The sequence below is a fragment of the Sciurus vulgaris genome (genome assembly GCF_902686455.1).
Source record: "Sciurus vulgaris genome assembly, chromosome: 3".
Taxonomy (NCBI): domain Eukaryota; kingdom Metazoa; phylum Chordata; class Mammalia; order Rodentia; family Sciuridae; genus Sciurus; species Sciurus vulgaris.
This window is the reverse complement of record NC_136463.1, coordinates 175,077,018-175,098,315: the sequence shown is the minus strand read 5'-3', so window position 1 is coordinate 175,098,315 and position 21,298 is coordinate 175,077,018. Positions and strand designations below refer to the sequence as shown.

Below are 21,298 nucleotides of genomic sequence, written 5' to 3'. Positions count from 1 at the left end.
TAGGTAAGTTTTGTGTACTCAAAAGAGAAGTCATGACAGTGCAGAAAACCATGGTCTTTATCCCATCTCTGAATTTCAGTTCTAAACAACAGATTTGAAAGCAGGGATGTTTAGTGTATAAAAAAACTGTGATTCTATATAATCAGTAGCAGAATGCCAAGTGGAATTTATGATGCAATCCAGTGATAGAATACTGCTTCCTAACTTAGGGGAGTAATTTGAGCTTAAATGAAGATACTTATGTGTTTTCCATGTTGAGACATGGGATCTGTCATGTGCATTTGCAGTGACAGGGTGCAGTCGCTGTGTTACCTGCAACTAACGAGGCAGCTCGTCTCCTGTTCCTCGGATGGTGGAATTGCAGTGTGGAACATGGACGTTAGCAGAGAAGAGGTAAGAGGCAAAGGTGAGGCAAGGCTAATGAAGATCACCCAGAACCCGGCTTCTCGGTTTTCCTTCCTGCAACATAAATGCTGGCTGAGGTGGAAACAGTCCCAGCTGCCCCCTGTCCGCCCATGGATTATTGTTTGACTGTCCTGCTTGTCATTTTACACTGCATCTTCTCCCTATTTGAGGGTTTCCACCAATGACAGGTAGTGTGTATAGTCAGACAGCATTTACACTAACTCTCAGCCTTGAGAAATAAATCCACTGGGAGGATTTGAGACAACCAGCCTTCCAGTACATCCAGGGAGGTGAGCTACGTGGGGGCCTTCCAAAGCACCCAAGGGCTTTGTAGCATTTCTGCACAGAAGTCCCCGGGTGTGTCAGAGACCACCATCAGTGACATAGCTAGGTACTTGTTTTTCTGGGAAAATATATCTGTTTCTCTGCTCTTGTTTTCTATTGAGCTCTTCTGAGTCCAGATTGACATAATATTCTCTTCAGGCAACCTGATTTTTAACTTGATTGGGACACTAACTAGTTGTGAGACCTTGTTTAGATAAGTGCCTTAGTTTCCCTGGTCTGTTCCCTGTCCCAAAAAGTGAAATCATTGAATGAGTTGATTTCTAAGGCTTTTTCCATTTCCTTAAATAGAAATAGTAAAGATCTACACAATCTGTCTTTTCTTTTTTGATTAATACCTACAGTGAATATGCTTGACCTTGTCATTTTGTGATGATTCAATAATTTATTTCAAGCAAGTTTCTTAAAATAGACCTTCTGTTGCAAGGATAGGTACACTCTAAAGCTTTTTATAAATGTCATCAGATGGTTTCCAGGCAGGATTTCCATTCTCGTCTCTGCCAACACTGGGACTGTCTGCCTTTTTTTAGTGGCATTAGAGCCTATGTTGATGATCACCAAAGAGCTGATTCCAGAGAAGACTTTAAAGTCTGAGTGAGGTTAATGGACTTAGAGTTTAACTTCAAAAGCATTTGTCAAGCTGCTACAGGGTGGCCATACTGTTTGGAAACTTAAGTGAAAATTTACACTTCATGGGTCATTGAAAAGGTGTTGCAGTACATACTGTGTTGCAGGACCTGACTCCTCTCTGTTCAGTGTTGCTCTTTAGATCAGCTCACAGTGCAGAGTGCAGGCACACTTGCAGGACACCGTACACTGATGCCAAATTCTCACCAACCCTGCACCTCTGTCTACTCTGTGTTGCTGCTGATTATTTGTGAGTCTAATTCTCACTGGATAAATCTTAATTTTTAGCATGTTCCAGAAGAAGTAATCAAGGGGGTTCAGTCTGTAAAGAAAAAGTGACATGACTCATTTCTACACTTTATGGCTACCAAGTTCTATATACAAAGATTCTTCCCCATAAGAGGCTTGTAATCTAGTGAAAGAGGTAGTCTGTTTTGTAAATAATAAAATGCACTCCATGATACAGAGACATACTTACTCCTTGGTTTCTTAGTAACCTTGTAAGACATGTCAGACAGGAAGTTCTGACTACATGTCTGCTGATTAATTTTTCTGAATTTCTCTAAAAATCTTTTGGGTAAGGCTTAGAGTAACTTGTTATAGAGCATATTTAACAGTGGCTCATTATAACAGAATTGTAATACTTTGTTTGCAAAGATCTGTTTGATCTGCGTTTTATATGTATTAGCTACCTGTTGTATATACCAAGCACAGCTCAGTATACTGTTCTGTTTCCTGGGCTCTTAGCCCATCATTTTTCAGTCTTACTCTTAGAGAACAGAAAGCTCAGAGAGAGGTATTGAGAGAAGACTGGGGAACCAGGGCCACTGGTGGCTTTCTTAAGGGCTTACCATTGGATTTCTATCCACTGTTCTGATCTTCTGGAAGTTCTTTTAGAAAAAACTATTTAGAAAATAGAAGCCAGGACCTTTTCTTCAAACTAACATATTTGGAGACTGCATTTGCACATCTCCGGAACTAAAAAGTAATCCCACCAGTCAAGGTGCTTCCTGCGTGGGCAGCTTACTTCCTTTAGTCATCTGTGGGAGAAGTGGGAAAGCAAACTGTCACAAAGATGCATTATTTTTAGTAGTTTTTTTCTTTTTCTCCCTTGCTGAATAAATGTAGTGGAAAGGTAAGTAGCCTGTGATTTTTGAGGCTACAACCCTGGTTGGAACTTGGTACAATTTATAGAATTTCCTTAGCTAAGGACTCAGAGGCTTGAGCCCACATTCTCCAACTCTCCCACACCTGCCTGGAATGTCTTTCCAAGTCACCTGTGACAGGCTGGAAGCAAATTTGCCTCCCTGCTAGATTATAATTAGAGGGGTTCCTTTTCAGAAATATGTCCAGACTCTCAGTGAACAGGAATGATATTTATAGGCAGTGAATTCCCTTGAAAAGAGAACATTTTAAAACTTGTAGATCAACTAGTATAACATTTACATTAAACGCAGTCTAGGTGAATGCAGAAGTTAGTGGTAGTAGCAAAATGGATTCCAATTAGGCAGCTGGAACAAGAGGTAGGAAAGAATAATTAATATTCTCTTTTTCTCTTCTCCACACAAAACAGAGTTGTTTCTCCTTGGATGATAAATAGCAGAATGGTTCCCCATAGCTTATAGTCTAACAGTGAATTTTGAGTATTAAAGAATTGTGCTCCCTGAGGCAAGAGCTCAGTTCTGTTGTTTGTCATACCTCAGAACTGTGTTTAGAGACCCCCATATGGAGAAGCAAAGAGCTTGGTGGACAAGCAGAGGGACCCAGGCAAGACTCCTGGGGCTTCTGGGCCATAGAGAGCTGCTTCAATCTCAGAGCAGGATAATATTGCTGTGTATTTACTAGGCTTGTGATGAAAATTCAGTGACATAAAGCATGTAAAACACTTGCTTGCTGCCTGGACTTAGGTGGCATTTACTGTATGTCAGGCACTATTCAGAACACTTCACAGATATGAGCTCATTTAATCCTCACGGCCTTCTGAGGTGCATACTTCTGTTTTCCCATGTTACTGATGAGGAAATTGAGGCACAGAGAAGATACATAACTCCCCTGAAACTGAGCTGGGAAATGACAGTCAGGATTTTAATGCAAGAGATCTGAGCCTGAGTCTGAGCTGTTATAACCACCTACTGGGACTATTAGAAAGGAATTGAGAATTTAAAAGATGTCTTATTTATATTTTTAAAAAATACCCTTGCTTGAAATTGAGTCACAGACATGGTAAGATGTTAGAAAATCCATGGATGTGTTGCTTAATAGTCACTGCTGGAAATAGGGACCTTTTATGTTAAAGGAGTGTTCTGGGTAATTGAAACCATAATTCCTCAAATGCCAGCCCACTAGAGAGATAACATTCTTGATGAAAACGTATAAATTTGATATATTTTACTAATTTCTTGATGATGCAGTTTTACCTTTCTGACCACAGATCATTGTGTGTTGTATGTTAATAAAATTTGTGTCCATGTTTTAAGTTTCTTTACCCCTTCCTTTAAGACTGACAAAGTTTTTCCTGGAACCATGTTCTCACCTCCAATTCTACCTACTTTGGTTCTTTTTAGGACAGGCTTAAATCTGTTGTGAACCAAGAAATTGATTTTTTAGAAGGTGTAGTTCAAAACAGGCCAGTAGTGTCATAATGAGGAGCTGAGGGGGAAATGCAGTCCTGTAAACATTTCTAAAATCATGGTGGTTACTCAGAATATCAACACAGTATTGACCATGGCAACCGCTAAAACGTATTGTGGAATTAAAAAGAAATACTACACCAGCAAGTTCTATTATCCCTGCATTAACATACAGATGTGTTAACCTTGACTGTGACTTTCTGCTCCCCAGGCTCCTCAGTGGTTGGAAAGTGATTCCTGTCAGAAATGTGAGCAGCCCTTTTTCTGGAACATAAAGCAGATGTGGGACACCAAGACGCTGGGGCTGAGACAAGTGAGTGGGCAACCTGACACGTCACAGGGAGGGTGGTGTCTTTCAATATTTGATGGATCTGTCGATCTTTGGGAATCACACTTTGTTTTTGGAAATTCAAGTCCTTCATTTTTTATCACTGTCGTGTGACTCACGATGAGCACCACCTTTCCTGGAGCCAGTGAGACTTGATACCCAACTATTCTGTGTTGTCCTGTGTGGAAACTGGGCTTTTTAAATTGGTAAAAGATCTTTCAGCTTATGAGTGTTCAAGTCAGTATTTCGTACCAGCTAAGTATTAATTAGAATAAGTTAGGGCACACACTTACATGTCTTATGCTGCTGCAAACAGATAAGAAGTAACAATTTAGTCCTCGCTGGCATTCTCTGACTTGTGAAATTTAGCTTATTCTAAATTGTTCCAGTGTAAGTATATCTAGAACATTTTTGTGAAATATATTTTGAGGATTCGTTTTTATTTATTTTTATTTTTATTTTTATTTTTTGCTGTGCTGAGGATTGAACCCAGGGCCTTGTGCATGTGAGGCAAACACTCTCCCAACTGAGCTATATCCCCAGGCCTGGTTTTTATTTTTTATATTGAAAGAACATGCCCCAAACAGCCTATAGATTTCAAAGGTGCAAATAGCACTTCTTATTCATATAATAATAAAGTTCTACAACAAAATATATTTCTACAGCAGCCTTGAAGGTAGCCCCTCACTCAGAGTGAATGTGAATTTGTGCAGGTAAGTAAAAGAGAATGCTGATTTTATTCCTTATATTACTGGTTGCACCTCTATGAGGCATCAACCTGAAGTTTGTATGTGTTAATAAACTTCCTTGAGTTCACTCACCAAGCTACTCTACCCTAAGATCTAATATGAGATTGGCAGCCAATGCAGGAGCTATTTTAGTGCTCATTAACATTCTAATGCTCTGGAGTAGCCCCTGAAGTCTATCAGTAGAGTTCTCGCAATGCATGTCTAACAGTAAATAGTGCATTGTAATTGACATTGACAGAGTATTCCTCACTTCTAAAGGAAACAAGAAGGAATGAATTTTACTCATTAACTAGTAGAAGAGAAAGGGTGCTGGTTATGAAATCTTAATGGTAAAAGAATATGTCAAAATCAATAATAATAATTGGGACTATTTTGGAATGTTCTTGAAGCTTATTTCCTGAATCACAATTTGAAAGATTAAAAGAACCAGCAAAACTATGATTTTTTTCCATTGGGCGTGGTGGCACATTCCTGTATTCCCAGCAATTTAGGAGACTGAGACAAGGGGATCACAAGTTCGAGACCAGCCTCGGCAATGTAGCAAGGCCCTAAGCAACTTGGCGAGACCCTGTCTCAAAATAAAAAATAAAAGGGGCTGGTGGTGTATCCCAGTGGTTAAGTGCCTCTGGGTTCCATCCCCAGTACAAAAAAAAAAAAAAGAAAGGTTTTTAATATTAGTGTCCAAATGAGGCCATAATACATTTAAAACTTAAATTTTTCTTTGATGGAGGAATAGATTTTCTTTCCCAAAATCTGCAGTGATTGGGCTCCTAAAAGAACTTGAATTCAGTTTTAATAATAACATGTAGACAGATAATAGGAAGAAATAAAAAGCAGTTTCTGAGCAATAGAGCAAGGTTACCTGGAAATCCTTGACTGGTGTTGAAGTTATTAATTAATACATTGAATTGGGTGATTATAATTCAAAGCATAGCTTCCTGCATGCATTACGGCCAAGGCTAACTGCTCTTCTCCTCCTCTGGTGACCCTGGAAGCATCACTGCAGGAAGTGTGGACAGGCCGTGTGTGGGAAGTGCAGCAGCAAACGCTCCAGCTACCCTATCATGGGTTTTGAGTTCCAGGTCCGCGTGTGTGATTCCTGTTATGACTCCATCAAAGATGAAGAGTGAGTTCTCCTGTGTCTTTGTCCTACTGTCTTCCTGCTTCTGTCTGATGGGTACCTGTAATATGACAGGCTCTTCTGCCGTGTGTTTGTCTCTTCTGGATTTCATAAACCATTTCTTAAAGAGAAAATTCTGGCCTAGCATTATGACTTATGACTACCACTGTTTATCTCAAGCTGTTCCATTAGTGGTGCGGATTTCTCGTGAGGAATGCTAGGACCAGTCCAGTAGTCAACTGGACTTTCCTGAGCCTCAGCATCCCACAGGGTTGCATGCAGGGACATGTCCGAGAACATGTGGATGGCAGCAGTTGAGCTAGCTATCTACAAAACATTCAGTGCACTCACCTTCACGTACACATGTATGCAGACTTAAAAACTCAACAGACCAATGGTCTTTCTTCTATAAACATCTGACCCAACATTCTATTCTTTCTTTTTAAATTTTTTAATTTGTTCTTTTAGATATCCATGACAGTAGAATGCATTTTGACACATTATACGTAGTTGGAGTAAAACATGATGTGGAGTTAAACTGGTTATGTATTCATATATGAATAGAGGAAAGTTATGGCCAATTCATTCTATTGTCTTTCCTGTTCCCATCTCCCCTCCCTTTCATTCCTCTTTGTCTAATCCAGTGACCTTCTATTCTTTCCCCCTTATTGTGTGTTAGCATCCGCGTATCAGAGACAACATTTGACCTTTGTTTTTTGGGGATTGACTTATTTCACTTAGCATAAGAGTCTACAGATCCATCCATTTATCAGCAAAATTCATACTCATTCTTTTTTATGACTGATTAATACTCCATGTGTATATATTCCACATTTTCTTTATCCATTCATCTATTGAAGGACACCTTGATTGATTCCATAGCTTAGCTATTGTGAATGAGCTGCTATAAACATCGATGTGGATACATCACTATGGTGTGCTGATTTTAAGTCCTTTAGGTATAAACGGAGGAGTGGGATAACTGGGTCAAATGGTGGTTCCATTTCAAGTTTTCTGAGGAATCTCCATACTGCTTTCCAGGGCAGTTGCACCAATTTGCAGTTCCACCAGCAATGTATGAGTGAACTTTTTTCCCCAACAACCTTGAACACATTTATTATTAGTTGTATTCTTGATAATTGCCATTCTGACTGGAGTGAGATGAAATCTCAGTGTAGTTTTAATTTGCATTTCTCAAATTTCTAGAGATGTTGAATATTTTTTTCATGTATGTGCTGACCATTCGAATTTCTTCTTCTGTGAAGTCCCCGCATTCTAGTCTTAAATTATTATTTGTGTTATTTAAGAATGCATCTGACTACATACCTGATTCTGCCAGGAAAAAAAAAAACCATGTTTATCTTCGCCGCCGCCCCCCCCCCCCCACACCCCTTTGAATCACTGTCCAAAGCAGTAGACTGGCAGGCCTGGGCAGAGGCTCAGGTTAGAAAGCCAGTATGTCACACTAGTGTTGTAAAATGAGCCAGCAGTGGGTGTAAGGGCTGCCAAGCTGCAGATCAGAGTTGGTGCCTTACCTTGAGAGGGAACACTGCTCCCGTGGAAGGGAACAGATTTCGGGGAACCCCACAGCTTTCTGATGGACGTTTTGCCCGTGCCATGATCTTAGTAGTTTCTCTTCTAAATTGAAGGCTTGTGTTTTATGCATCAGCCTTTCCAATTGAAACCAATCAGCTATTTGGAGTGTCTTATAAAACCTTTGATAAAGCAGTCTTATAATTTTGCTTTCTATCGTCCTTTAATATTAAATTAAATATTAAATCAAATCTTCAAAACTGAAGCCACGTTTTTAGCCTCTAATATTAGCACTATTGTTTTAAGTATTTATGTTATTTATACTGCCGAAAAGACCTCTTATCCCTTCACTCCAGGTCAGGTGATTCAATGACCTCTTCTTTCTTTGCCAGTCGGACCTCCCTAGCAACCTTTCATGAAGGCAAGCATAACATCTCCCACATGTCCATGGACATTGCTAGGGGACTGATGGTGACCTGTGGGACTGACCGTGTGGTAAAGGTAAGCTGGCTCATTGTCTCAGCTTCTAGTTTGGGTGGCTCCATCGTCTCACTGTGAATGGGCTTTAGACGTTTCTAGCACAGTTGCCATTTTGACTGGGGAACATGCCTTCCCCTTTCATAAGCAACCTACTGCCCATTTGAGACCCTGGTGACAGATTGCATGCTTCTGCGTTTCCACGCCCCTAGTGGCAGGGAATCCTGGTGGTTTCCCTTTGCTGTAGGGTATGTGTGAAGTGAGTTGGCTGAGGCCTGGTTGCCCTTTGATCCTGGGGTGCTGAGCTGGCTCCAGGTTTCTTCCTCCTGACAGGCCTGGGCCTTTGCTGGCGCCTGTCGCTACGCCTTCTGGGCCTTTACATGCTCCTTTACGTTGTGGACAGAGGGTGTGCTAATTGTAAGGGACAGCCATATATTTTTTCATTAAATCTCTGGGTCACTAACACAAAAATCAAAAGTAAATATTTTAGGCTTAGTATCCCTCTTGAGTGGTGAAACAAATATTTTATATTCCCAACGGGATTTTTTAAAAATTTAAATGTATAGTAAAACATTACTGTGCTTATACTACCTAAAAGATTGTTTCATGTCTTAGTGAACTGTGTGCGTTATCTCTGTGTAAATCTTAGGGAGGTTTTGTAGTGAGAAGAGAATGGGATAATTGACTCTCTGACAGCTTCTCCAAGTTAGTGGTTTGTTTGTCAGCTTAGACTTGATGAGCCCTGTGGTCAGGGCTGCCTTCTCCATGTGTCTTATTTCCCTTGTAGATATGGGACATGACGCCTGTGGTGGGCTGCAGCCTGGCAACTGGGTTTTCTCCACACTGATCCGGGAGCTGGGTGATATCTACACCTTACGAACAGTGGCCTCCACCAAATGAAGTCCTTCCCATGTAGCTCCACGGCAACTGTCACGAGAATGGGCAGTAGCCACCTAAAAACAAATCAACATTTTTTAAAAGAAAAAAATGTAAAGGTGTGTTTTTGGGCACTTGTGGAACTTACCTGTGGGAACTAATGTGGAAAAGGTCTGTCTGCAGTGGTTCCCTGAGGAATGAAATTACTTCAACAAAAATTCCTCAGGAACAGTGACCTCATGGGTAAGGAAGGCGTAATCTAGCAGATGAGAGTTTTAGAGGGAGAAGAAAAAAAAAAAAAAACGAACAAACAGTTAATACTTAAATCTTCCTGAAAGCAGTCCCAAGTACAAACATGTGTCCACTCAGACTAGCAGGCCTTTGTTGGAGCAGGTGTTAAGGGTCTCTTTCTCCAGGGGTGCAACAGGAAGTGAGGAAACCAGAGGCCTCTCCCCGTGTGCTGGCAACACGTGAATACTCTGTCCTTGGTTGTTGATAATTTACAGATGTCTGTTTTCTGCAGGTGGCACCGTACTCTGCATTTAGCACTAGCTCGCCTCTCTTGTTCCTCTCAGCCAGTGTGCCGTGGGTGAACTTAGCAATTGTCCTTGAGTTGAGAAATTTGTACAGTAACCAAGACAGTCCACGTTTTCCCTTTCCCTCAAATGTGCTCTGAGGATACAGCTTTTGTATGGTGCTGTTAACATGGGAGTCACACAAACCACCTGACACTTCCTCATTTCAGCTAGTAGTGACTAATGGAGACCCAGCTGCCCGTATGGTGGTGATGGGAAAGAGCAGTCTGCTTCATGGAGCCCAGCCTTCCTCAGACCCATTTTCCCTGTAGTCCCAAGACGAGCCCCTGAGAAATTGTGGGAATTTAATATGCTCCTCAGAAAAGCGCCCAAGGCTTCTAAGTGATGCTGACTTTTAGCTGTAACTGGTATTATCCATATGTCATAAGAGGAAGTTGGTGGCCCACAGCTTAATCGTCCATCAGGTCTTGTACAGTGATCACTAACTCCTAGATCACTTTCACAGCTCTCAAAAGTTGTTGTTTAAAATGCATTTTTAAAGCTTTTGACCACGAGTACTAAATGAGGAAGAAACGGAATGGTAACCTGTCTTTTAATAGTCAGATAGTTCTCTGTGTGTTTGCTTTAACAGCACCTGCATCTGGTTTGGGGTTAAGAAGTGAGTGGAGAAGGGCTTACCTTTTGAAGGGACTAATGTAAAAACAGCAACAGTATCTCTGTTAATCTTACTAATGGATATGGATTAAAAAAACTTCTACATTACTGTATTGGGATCATATCAAGACAATGTCATCATGCTGTATGTATAAGCATGGTTTATGGGGGCAAAAAAATTAAGACAGGCAATTAAGGAAAGTTGTCTTAATGACACAAAAAATAACTTTGGAAAGGGAAGCAGCAGGCTCACTGTGTTCTGGAATGGTCTGCATTAGAAGTTGAATTGTCCTTAGAAATAAGAATGAAGGGTCTTGTTGCTCCTTATAATTTTTGTGTTACATCACCTGAAAAAAGGTGTTTCCTTAAAAAACACTTCCTAGACTCTGAAAAATGTGTATTACTAACAATGTGGAAGACAAATTGAATAATGCTGACTTTTAAACCATAGGATTGAATGTTCAGCTTCATGTTTTAACTTCACTCAGTCAGTGGTTCAGCCCAAACAAAAGTGCTTTTCTCTGGGAATTTAGTCCTGAAAGGAGAGTAGATGGTGTTGGAGCCCTTGCCCTGTGGAGCAGTACTGCCCTGTGGCTGTGTTTTCCTTCAACTTCTGTAAAATAAGTCCTTCTAATGTCTGTGGCAGATGGAACAGAATATCATGGCTACTGAGAATACGCCGCATCTTTCCAACTTTTTATTTTAAAAAATTTTTGATGAACAACCCTGTGTTCCATAGAGAACACAGAATTGTTTTAGGCCTTCTAAGGCATTAATATAAATCAAGGAGGAAAATTATATTTAAGGAGGAATTAGTGTGAGATACTTTAGAAACGAGAGGACAGTGTTTAGATATGGTTTACTTTTTGCCTGGGCCTGTAATCTCTTTTCATTTAAAAAATGTGCTTGCCAGGCTGATCTTGTCTCTGTCACTTGTAAGGTTGCAAATGCAGTAATATTTTTGATAGAGGTGGGAGAAAATTATTTTCTCAGTTACTGACTAGGTGCACAGGGAAGGTACAGATAGGCTGATAGTAATTGCCTTATTTTGACTGTGTTTCTCTTAAACGGGTCACTTAAGATAGTTCTTCATGTTGCAGTTTACTGTTCTTTCCATTCCTGAATCTTCAAACTAATTTGTACAAATAGGGACTACGAAGTACAGAATATTAGAGAAGATCCTTATATTTAGAACTAGAATGTATGTGATAAGGAAATGCCAATTCTTCATTATCAACATACTTTGAAATCATCCCTGTTTTTAAATCAGTCCAAGTGATAGCAATACCCCTGTAGTGTTAGGTAGAAACATGTTGTTATTCACTACTTTGTAAATCTCTGTTTACCATGCCCTACTTCTGTCTTGCTACCTAGAGGATATAAACAAAAAATATTACTCTAGAACACACCACTTTATTCTCCCTTTCAAGGATTCAGTTTGCTAGTATCTGTATTTTTTAAAACTGTTGAAACTGACCCAAATATATAATAAAAACCATAGCAGCTCAGACCCCAGGAGATATTTTCTAAAATCAATTTTCATTAAAGTCCTTTCTTCTTCTGTTACTGAATGTAGTATCTCCTGAAAAATAAGAAACCAATTATTAATGACATACCATCTGCTCATTAGATATATGAGGTTTAACAAATAAGTAATACATACTATATTTATTCTATTGCTTAATTGTTAATTGTGAGCAGATTATCAAATGCCTCCTCTATTTTATGTAGTTTACAATAACTCTTTGAGTAAGTTGAAGTTTAATTGTGCAGCAAATTTATATTAGAGTACAATTTAAAGTGTTTTTCTCTATAGTCTTTTTTGACTGGGGAAGCAGAGGGTGATATTCATTAGTACACTTTGTTCTTGTACTAGCTGTTTCTAGAAGATATGGTGCCCTGCATATCCCAAAGAGGCTAGAAAACTTGGTTCTCTGTTCCTATTGTGGGATCTGTTTTTGTGTTTTTTTGAGGATATGCATACAATAAAATATTCCTTGCTTGTTACTATGCTGCTTAATTTAGCTTTTGTTGTGTTTGCTGTAGACAGCAATGGTAGTATCAGTGATTTATTTGGCACCTGCTCTGCTGGGTGCTTTACCTGCATTATCTTACTGAATCCTGGCAACCCTTGTGCAAGATATCATCCTCCCTCTCCATTTACATTTTAAAGATGAGAAAGTCCAGAAGATTCCATCTGTCTGACTCGAAAGCATGTGCCTTCTGCAGACGCCCCACCTTATGTGCCTGCATGTCCTGAGCTTGCCTGTAAGGCAGGAGGGTGGCTGGATCTCTGCTGAAGTTTGGAAAGGCCTGCTTGATTCATCGTGGCTTAGGAGATACCTCTCTGAACAGTGATTCCGCAAGCAGCCCAGTGTTTTGAGTTAAGACTTGGTAGCTCACACCCAGGAGAACTGAATCCTAATTGCCTTAGCCAACACAAGTTACTTCGGTTTCCAAAAAAATATATAGCCTTTTTTTCTCTGTATTAAAACATTCTCTATAATAAAAGGAAAATTCCAAATAATACAAAACAAGGGTTTTTAAAACACTGCAATCTTACCACACAGAGAAAACACTATTAAACTTACGCTGCATATTATTCCAACATTTTTTAAAAACACACACAGAACTTATTTTTCCACTTGATACTTGCAGATGATTTACCCAGGTTGAAAAATCGTTCTACATGGTGTTATTTTTTAATTGCCACATAGCTGCAGTGCACATTGGCTGGGTACCTCTAGACTCTGGCTGGGATCACGTGTCTCCATCCCTTTGAGGCTGGGTTAGGCCTTGTGATCTGCTTAGCAACTGCAGGAGCAGGCAGACACTTTTCACCATGGGCAAGAGGTTCTCTCCATGTCGATTCTTCCATGGCGGTCATGGGAGCCTATGAGGAGAGCAGTGACTGAGCCATCCCATGGGACACAGCTGCCCTGAACCTGCAGTGGACTTAGCATAAGCAAGAAGTCCATCTTCTCTGCTCTCGTCCACCGAGGTAGGGTGGGGTGCAGGTGCATGCACATGTCTCGGCTGCAGTGTAACCCAGCCTGTGCAGTGAGCAGTATTCCACGTTTGCATTATGAAATAAACCATCTTCTGTTTCACCAATTCCATGTTGAAATTTGATTATACAATTTGCTTATCCCTTATCTGAAATGCTTGGGATCAGCAGTGTTCCAGATTTGGAGATTTTTGGATTTTGGAATATTTGTAGAGACTGTACTAGTTGAACTGAACATCCTACATCCTAAAATCTGAGATACTTTAAAATCTCAAACTTTTTGAGTGCTGACATGATATTTTCTGATCATTTGGGTTTTCAGAGTAGGGATATTCAGCCCTCATGTTTAGATTATTCATTTTAATTAGAATATTAAGTATTTAGCAATACTGTTTTCAGTTTGCTTGTATATTCATCATTGCCCATTTTTCCAAGTACTTACTTAGAACATTCTTAAAAGTAGAAATTGCTAGGTTGAAGAACCTGCCTATTAGAAGTTTTTATTCTTATCGCTACTGTTCTCCCACTGCTGCCAACACTTGTAATTGTTTCTTTGATTAGGTTATAAAAAGGTCTTAGTGTTTTAATTTATGGAATTTCAGTTAATTTACAAGAAAATTTTATCAGCTTTCCAAGTGGAAAACTGAAGATTCAAACGCTGTGCTCATTTTGTTTTTAGCACCCCTTCTAGCTCTTTCACATTTGAAAAATAAAAAGGCCTGAATTTAATGCTCTGGAGAAAGATAAAGTAACAGGAATTTGTCTACACTGTTAGCCAGGGTAGTATGGTTTCATATAGCCACAATGTTCGGCAGCCTTGGAGTCTAAGATCAGTAGACACATGATAACTCTATATACCATTCATTCTTTTCCATCTAGAATCATGAACCACTGGTAACAACGGCAGATGACTTCTGTGAAGATATTTATAATGCCAATTTTATTGCAAGCCATTTGTTTCCTGTATACCCTAAAGAGCAGTGATTCATTATCTGTTTTATGATACTTTACTGTTTTTTTTGGTTTTGTGGTGCTGGGGATTGAACCCAGGGCCTTGTGCATGCAAGGCAAGCACTCTACCGACTGAGCTATCTCCCCAGCCCCAGCTTTACTGTTTTTAAGTTACATTAAAACTCATAATCTCTTCTAGAAATTAAATCTTATTGATCTGAAATAGAGTAACATTAGTACACAGTACAGAATGTAGGGGTACCCCTAGATCAAGCTAATAAATTTGAAAGAATTTGGGAATCACTGTGCTAGGTGGTGGCATTTCCACCCACGACACTCTTAAGCGATTTTTACTTAGATCTACACTCATGATGAGGATCATCATCTGTTCCTGTAATTAAGAATTGCCAGTGGCTTGCTAACTCTGCCATGAACAACAAACCTAACTATATAGTCACTAATATAGTCACAGGCAATCACATGCTTTTAGTATTTCATAATTCTGGGTTTCATTCCTTTATTGTTTAAGTGTGATATCAAGTTTTGACAAGATAATGGTAACTGATGAGGTATTTCCACAGCCATATTTTTGTTAAGTTAATCATTTGATATCAAGAGGTACATGCTTGCACAATTTGTTGGATTCGAAATGCCCTAACTCAGAGAAAGGAAAATTATTTTTGAACAACTGTAAATTAATCATTCTTCTAGACCTACCACATCCTTTATGTGTGTGTGTGTGTGTGTGTGTGTACACATGCTGGGAATGGAACACAGCCTCACACATGCTGAGCACATTCTCCGCTACTGGACTTCTCCAGCCTCTGACCATGTCCTTTAACTCATGTCATGACTTTAACACATGCACGGTAACAACCTGTAGTGTTCATCTTTCGTTGCCTCAAAGTGTCTGGAAAGGAGGGACCTTTCCAGTATACAAATACAAGTATTTGTATCCTTGGTGCCCAACAAACAAGACCTGCTCCATCCCTAAAGCCTTTAAAAGCCCTTTGATTTTCTAAGCCTTAAGCCCTTTCATTTTTTTGTGTATCATTCATTATTCAACAGATGGAGAGCCAAACTAAGAATCTTTCTTCCCATTCTTTGAAAAGGCCACCTTAGGCCGAGCATGTAGAAAGTTCTACTGTGCACTTTCCCTCAATCTGTTGGAACTGGAGGAGTTGGAGAGTGCCTTCTATAAGTTGTAACATCTGGTTGCATTAACCCAGTGTGATATTAAAAAGAGGAAGAAAGGGGAAAAGAATAAATATGGTCAAGGAGAAATGTCTTTGTTTCTTCATCTACTTGTGTAAAAATAATTCGTTACTCAGGTGATTTGGGGACTTGCATTCATGTACTTGCATATTTCTTTCATGGTCGGATAGGGTACCTAACATCTTGCTGCAGAAGTCCTATCAGCTGTTCATGTGCCAAATGAACCCAAGTTGCAAGTGTGTGCTGAAAGCATAGGCAAGCTTGTACACACAAACCTAGGCACAAGCGTACCTTCAGTAAATACCCCAGAAATGGCCACTCATCATTCAGCTACTGCTGCCACATTCTAGTCCCCACCATCTCAGTTATCCACCAGCCTCACAACCAGCCTCCCTGTTCCTGCCCCTGCCCCTGCCCCGTCAGCCTGCTCTCGACAAGACTTTCATTTGCTTCAAATCATGCCATTCCACTCCACAAACCCCACACAACTCCCCCGAGTCACCGAAGTTCAGGTTCTGCAGTGGCTCCTCACCATTCCCCCGACATCTACTATGGTCCCTGACTTGCTCCTCCCTCACCACACCATGCTTCTTGTTCCCCGACTCCCAACTTCAGTAACACAGGGAATTTTTGCATATGACAGTGCCAGGCACAGACAGTACTTAACAATAATGGTTCTCTCTGTACGATTTGGGTACTCTGTGCAAAAATTAAGAAGAAATATGTGAATTTTCTTAGGAAACATGCTGGTAGTGGAACAGTTTGCAACCATCATTCCTGCCCATCCCACTTCACCTGTTGAGCTGTTGATACACTTTCCAAAGGTTGAGGGCAGTAGCTTATAAATGATGAGTGCACACGTGGTGGGCCTCTGTGAATTGTTTCTGGTTCACCTTAAATATCAAACTCATTTCGGTTTTGGAGGTCTCATCGTCACGAGACTTTTAAGAACTCTGCTTTGCAACCCCATGTTCACATGAGTGCTTTTGCTGGTTTTAAAATATTTATGCAAATTTTCAGACCTTCCTCCTAAGTGGCAGGATCTGTGTTCCCTCCCCCTGAATCTGGGCCAACCATAGTGAACTCAGTGACCCCACTGGAACATGAGCGATTTGCTAATAGAGTATGGTGGAAGTGACTGCAGTGTCTGAGGCTAGGTCAGAAAATGCCGTGCAGCTGACACCAGGTTCTCATGGGAGGCCAGCACCTGAAACCACCAGGTGTCCGGTCAACAGCTGAATCGAGTTCCCAGCTGAGAGCTAGCCTTGTGACTGTACCACTGAAGACAGCCCAGCTGAGCTGCAGATCCAGCTGACAACTGACTGCAATGGCATGAGATAGCCTGAACATGGACTGTCCAGGTGAGCTTCTCCTAAATTCCTAGCCCACAAAATTGTGAATAAAATAAAATGGTTGTCTTAAATCACTGAGTTTTGGAGTGATTTGTTATACAGCAATAGTATTCTGAACAGTGATCTCTTAATTCCTCATCTGGGGACCAGAGTGCAGAGCATTCTTCCAGGCAAAGGAAGTGATTTGAACACAAGGTGATATAGCGCAGATGAGGAGCTTCCTTAAAAACAAGGTATTTTTCCACAAGGGCACTCCGGAAGCTTCTAGGTAACAGGTCATCATGGTCCTCATTAATTTTTTCTTCATATTCCGTTCATGTTCCTCTCTACCAAACCTGTCCATCTATTCTACTTCAAGAGACTGATGTCTTCTTTTTTACCACATTGAATCCAGTTTTGAGCTAACCCAATGTGGAATAAGCACATTCACATTTTTGTATTGGCAAAATTTAAGGGTACTGAATTTTAATATGTTTTTCCCATTATGCAATGCAAATTAAGCGCCGTGGTTAGAGCATTCGGGAAAGTTCTGAATTACTAAATTTTTAGCTTTCACAGAACATTCATGAAAACAACTTATCTCCTGTAAATTATGTGTATTACATCCTATGTGTTGTGTTTTTATTGACCCAACACAATTCATTTATTGAAAAAAAAATAGTGCCTACTATATTTAAGTACTATTCTAGATTCTTGAAGAAACATCAGTGAACAAAGCAAAGATCACTGCTCTTATGGAGTTCATTCTTGCAGATAGAAGCAGACAAAAAACAGTGAACTCAAACAGATGAATTATACAGTATGCGAGAAAGTAATGCATGCTATGGAGAAAGGAAAAAGAGCAAGTTTCTGGAGAAAGAAAATGCAGGTGGTGGGGTGGCCAGAGGGTAACTTGTCAAATCAAACTGAGGTCAGAGTGGTACACGTACAAAGCATTGAAAGGAGGCGAGGCCGAGAGCCATATTGAAATTGAGGAAAGAGGTCCCAGGTGAGAAAACAAGGACTCCGAGGTCATAGCGAGCTTGATGTCTGGGAAGAGCAAGGACACCCAGAGCAGCACAGTGGACTGAATGACAGGGAGTGTTTTTAGCAGAAAAGGTGGAAGAAAGCTCAGTGGCGGCTGCATCATGCCAGGTCTGGCGAGACATTACAAAGATGCTGGCTTTTCCTAAGAGCGGAGAGGGCACCATTGGGAGGCCTTGGTACAGGAGAGGTGTGATCAGACTTGCCTGTCACTAGGTCACTCAGGCAGCTCTGCTGTCATAGTTTTAGAGGTAAGTTTGCACACAGGGAGGCCACTGAAGAGGCTGTGGAGTAACCCAGGTGAGGAATGATAGCAGCGTGGTCAAGGATAGTGGTGGCAGAAGGGATGAGAGGGAGTCCAGTCTTGGATATATTGAGGATGTGCCCGGTTTTAAAGACACGGAAACCAAGGTCAGGAGCAGGCTCAACCCTAGTGAAGAGCCAGGACTTAACTCCAGCCCTTGTTGGCTCCAACAGCCATTTGTCCTGCTACAGCACAGTAGCCACACTCCTCAACCTGAAGCTTCTCCGTGGACACTCCTATTATCTGCATCTTTCCCATAATGTTACCTAGCTGCTCTCTATATAAGAAAAGATTAATTATTGATAAAATATTGATTATCTGGCCCCCCTTGAACACATGATGGCTCCAGGCTGCTTTGGGTTCTAATTGTAGTTTTCTAACTGTGGATACCTAATTTCAAACGTCAGCAGTTTAAATATCTGTGGATTCCATGTATTGTGTATGAGTGACCTGTAGTTTCTTTTTGCTATGCCAAACCATTTTGTTTATTTTTGGCATCTGAATTTACTATGATGCCAGATGAGCTATTAATTTAAAATGCCTAATAGACTACATTTTTATGACTTGCTAGACTTTAATAGACTTCTGTTTAATAAAAGAAAGATACTGATGAAATGTGGAAAGGCTAGAGGTGACTTACTACTTTATAAATGCCTGTGCCTCCAGCGTGTTCAGCCCTGGGATGTGGTGTGGGGTTGGGGTGCTGTTCCGGAATGCTGTTGAGTGTTTATGATTCTGATAGAGAAGAGGGGGCTGCAGAGTCTCATTCTCCTAGTGTGGAGGAAAGTTCTAACAGCTCCATTTTAGAAGGCATGGGGTTTCCACTGGTACCTTTATCACCCTGAAAGTCAGTAGCGCACTAAGCGATACGTGGGCTGCCTGCAGATCTCCAGCCGCCTGAAGACTTTTAATCTTGAATTCCTCATTTCAGTTCTAATTTAAATGGAATCTCACCCTCAGCTGTGCTCTGGCTTCACTGAATGGTGTAAAAGGTAAGGAGACTCACACTCGTGTCTTGCAAGGGCAGGGTTATACTCTATGACCTCAGTTCCCTAAAGTTTCCACCCAGAGGCCTCAGTCACTTCCTTCTATTCTTTTTATTTTTAATTATTTTTTTTTTGTTTTTACAGACTGCATTTTGATTTATCATATACAAATCGGGTACAACTTTTCGTTTATATGGTTGTACACAATGTAGAGCCACACCATTCGTGCAGTCACACATGTATGTAGGGTAATGATGTCTCTCTCAGTTCACTATCTTTCCTTCCACTACCCCTCCTGCCCCATTTCCCTCTACACAATCCAAAGTTCCTCCATTCTTCTCTTGCCCTTGCCATCAACCGCCCCCCCTCTTTATGTATCATCATCCACTTATCAGAGAAAACATTTGGACTTTGGTTTTTTGAGATTGACTTATTTCACTTAGCATGATATTCTCCAATTCCATCTATTTACCTGCAAGTGCCATAATTTTATTATTCTTTATGGTTGAATAATATTCCACTGTGTATGTATGCCACAGTTTCTTTATTCATTCATCAATTGAATGGCATCTAGGTTGATTCCACAATCTAGCTATCATGAATGGAGCAACTGTAAACATTGATGTGGCTATGTTACTATAGCATGTGATTTTAAGTCCTCTGGGTATAATCTGAGGAGTGGGATAGCTGGGTCAAATGGTGTCATTCCAAGTTTTCTAAGGAATCTTACTGCTTTCCATCCTTCTAATCTTGACCCTAAACCATATTACTCTGATCTGCTTAGTATTTATCACAACCCCAAATTATTCTCTTCACTTATGTACAAATGCCTGAATTAATATCTATCCTTCCCAATGAATCATAAGCATCATAGTACTTTAAGGGACCATTGCTGACAGCAGTGGCTTAATTTCCATTTCTCTTAAAAGCAGCAAGGAAAAAATACTAATATTGAATATATAGTAATCCAGCTTGGACTCAGTTGTCTTTATATCAATATAGTCATAAAATCCAATTTTAATGTTTCTTTGGAGAAAAGGGACCAAGAAGGCAAAAGTGGCCTGGGGCCTCTGGAAGTCACAATGCAGCCCTGGTCCTAAACCTGGAACCCTGCCTGGAACAGTCTCAGCAACTTAAGGAGGTCCTGTCTAAAAGTAAAAAACAAAAAAAGGGCTGGGGACACAGCTAGTGGTAAAGCACCCGAGTTCAATTCCCAGTGCATGGTATGTGCTCAGAGAATTACTGTCACATGAATGAGCCAGTGAAAAGAACAGTCCACCTAGATGGAGACGTGGAGTTGAGCAGAGCAGTTGGGCAAACAGTTTTTCATTCTGATAACTACTGCTTCTAATTCCAAGTTTGAGTCTGTGATGAAAGAAATGCCCAGCGACTCTCTAATCCACCCCATGTTCCTCTGGACTGTGAAAAATCACCTGTCTGTATGAGCCACAAAGACTGCAAGGACGTGAGACAGCCTTGAAGGCCAGCCCAGCATGTCGATGAAACAGGAGACCTTTTTTTTTTCCTGCTTTTGGTGAAAATACTTGGTTCTTTTACCCTCTTCACCAGCCTTTTGTTTACCTAAAAATGACCTACTCTCGTCCCTTGTCAGTTCAAGTTCCCTGAGCTTTAGTTGAAACCCTTTATTTCTTCTCTGGAGGAAGTGCAGATAATTCTTGGTGAATTCCTGAACCCAGGTGAAATATAAAAGTGCCTTCAGGAAATCCTCATAGTTTGTTCCTTGGAAGTGATGATAAGTAGAATTCATACATTTAAAAGTTTAGGTTTTTTTTGTGACGGATGCTGGCCCTTTTTAAAGGCATCATTTTAGTTTGGGGAAGGAGAAGGGTGATATAGTGTATAAGAGTACAGAAGGATGACCCCAGTTTCATCACTTTCTGCCTGTGTGATCTTGGGTTAGTCCCTTAACCTCTCTGAGCCTATTTTCCTTATCTTTAAAGAGAAGATTATTGACGGTGCCTCCTCATTGGCAGGTTGTTATGGCCTAATTAACCCATGTACAAGTATTCAGAGTGCTGCCTGCCCATCCACATGTGCTCAGTAGTGTAGGCCAGGCAGATTCAGAACTCAGCTTGTCAAGTCTCAGTAGATGAAATTCCCTTCTTTCTAGAAACTGCCAGGCTGTATACTCCTCAGGGAAGTAAAATTTCAATTACTCAATA

At 40.5% G+C, this 21,298-nt stretch overlaps 1 protein-coding gene across 3 annotated transcripts in view; it reads left to right on the top strand.

The window, feature by feature from the left end:
* Positions 1-10,421, top strand: part of WDFY1 (WD repeat and FYVE domain containing 1) — a 43,191-nt gene extending 32,770 nt beyond the window's left edge. For all 3 annotated transcript variants that reach the window (XM_079135139.1, XM_079135140.1, XM_079135141.1), the window contains exons 8-12: positions 288-393; positions 4,216-4,317; positions 6,077-6,207; positions 8,127-8,235; positions 8,999-10,421. In XM_079135139.1, the coding sequence (XP_078991265.1) occupies positions 288-393; positions 4,216-4,317; positions 6,077-6,207; positions 8,127-8,235; positions 8,999-9,058 (508 nt within the window). In that variant the 3' untranslated portion in view covers positions 9,059-10,421. The remainder of the gene's footprint in view (positions 1-287; positions 394-4,215; positions 4,318-6,076; positions 6,208-8,126; positions 8,236-8,998) is intronic.
* Positions 10,422-21,298: the final 10,877 nt, after the last annotated feature.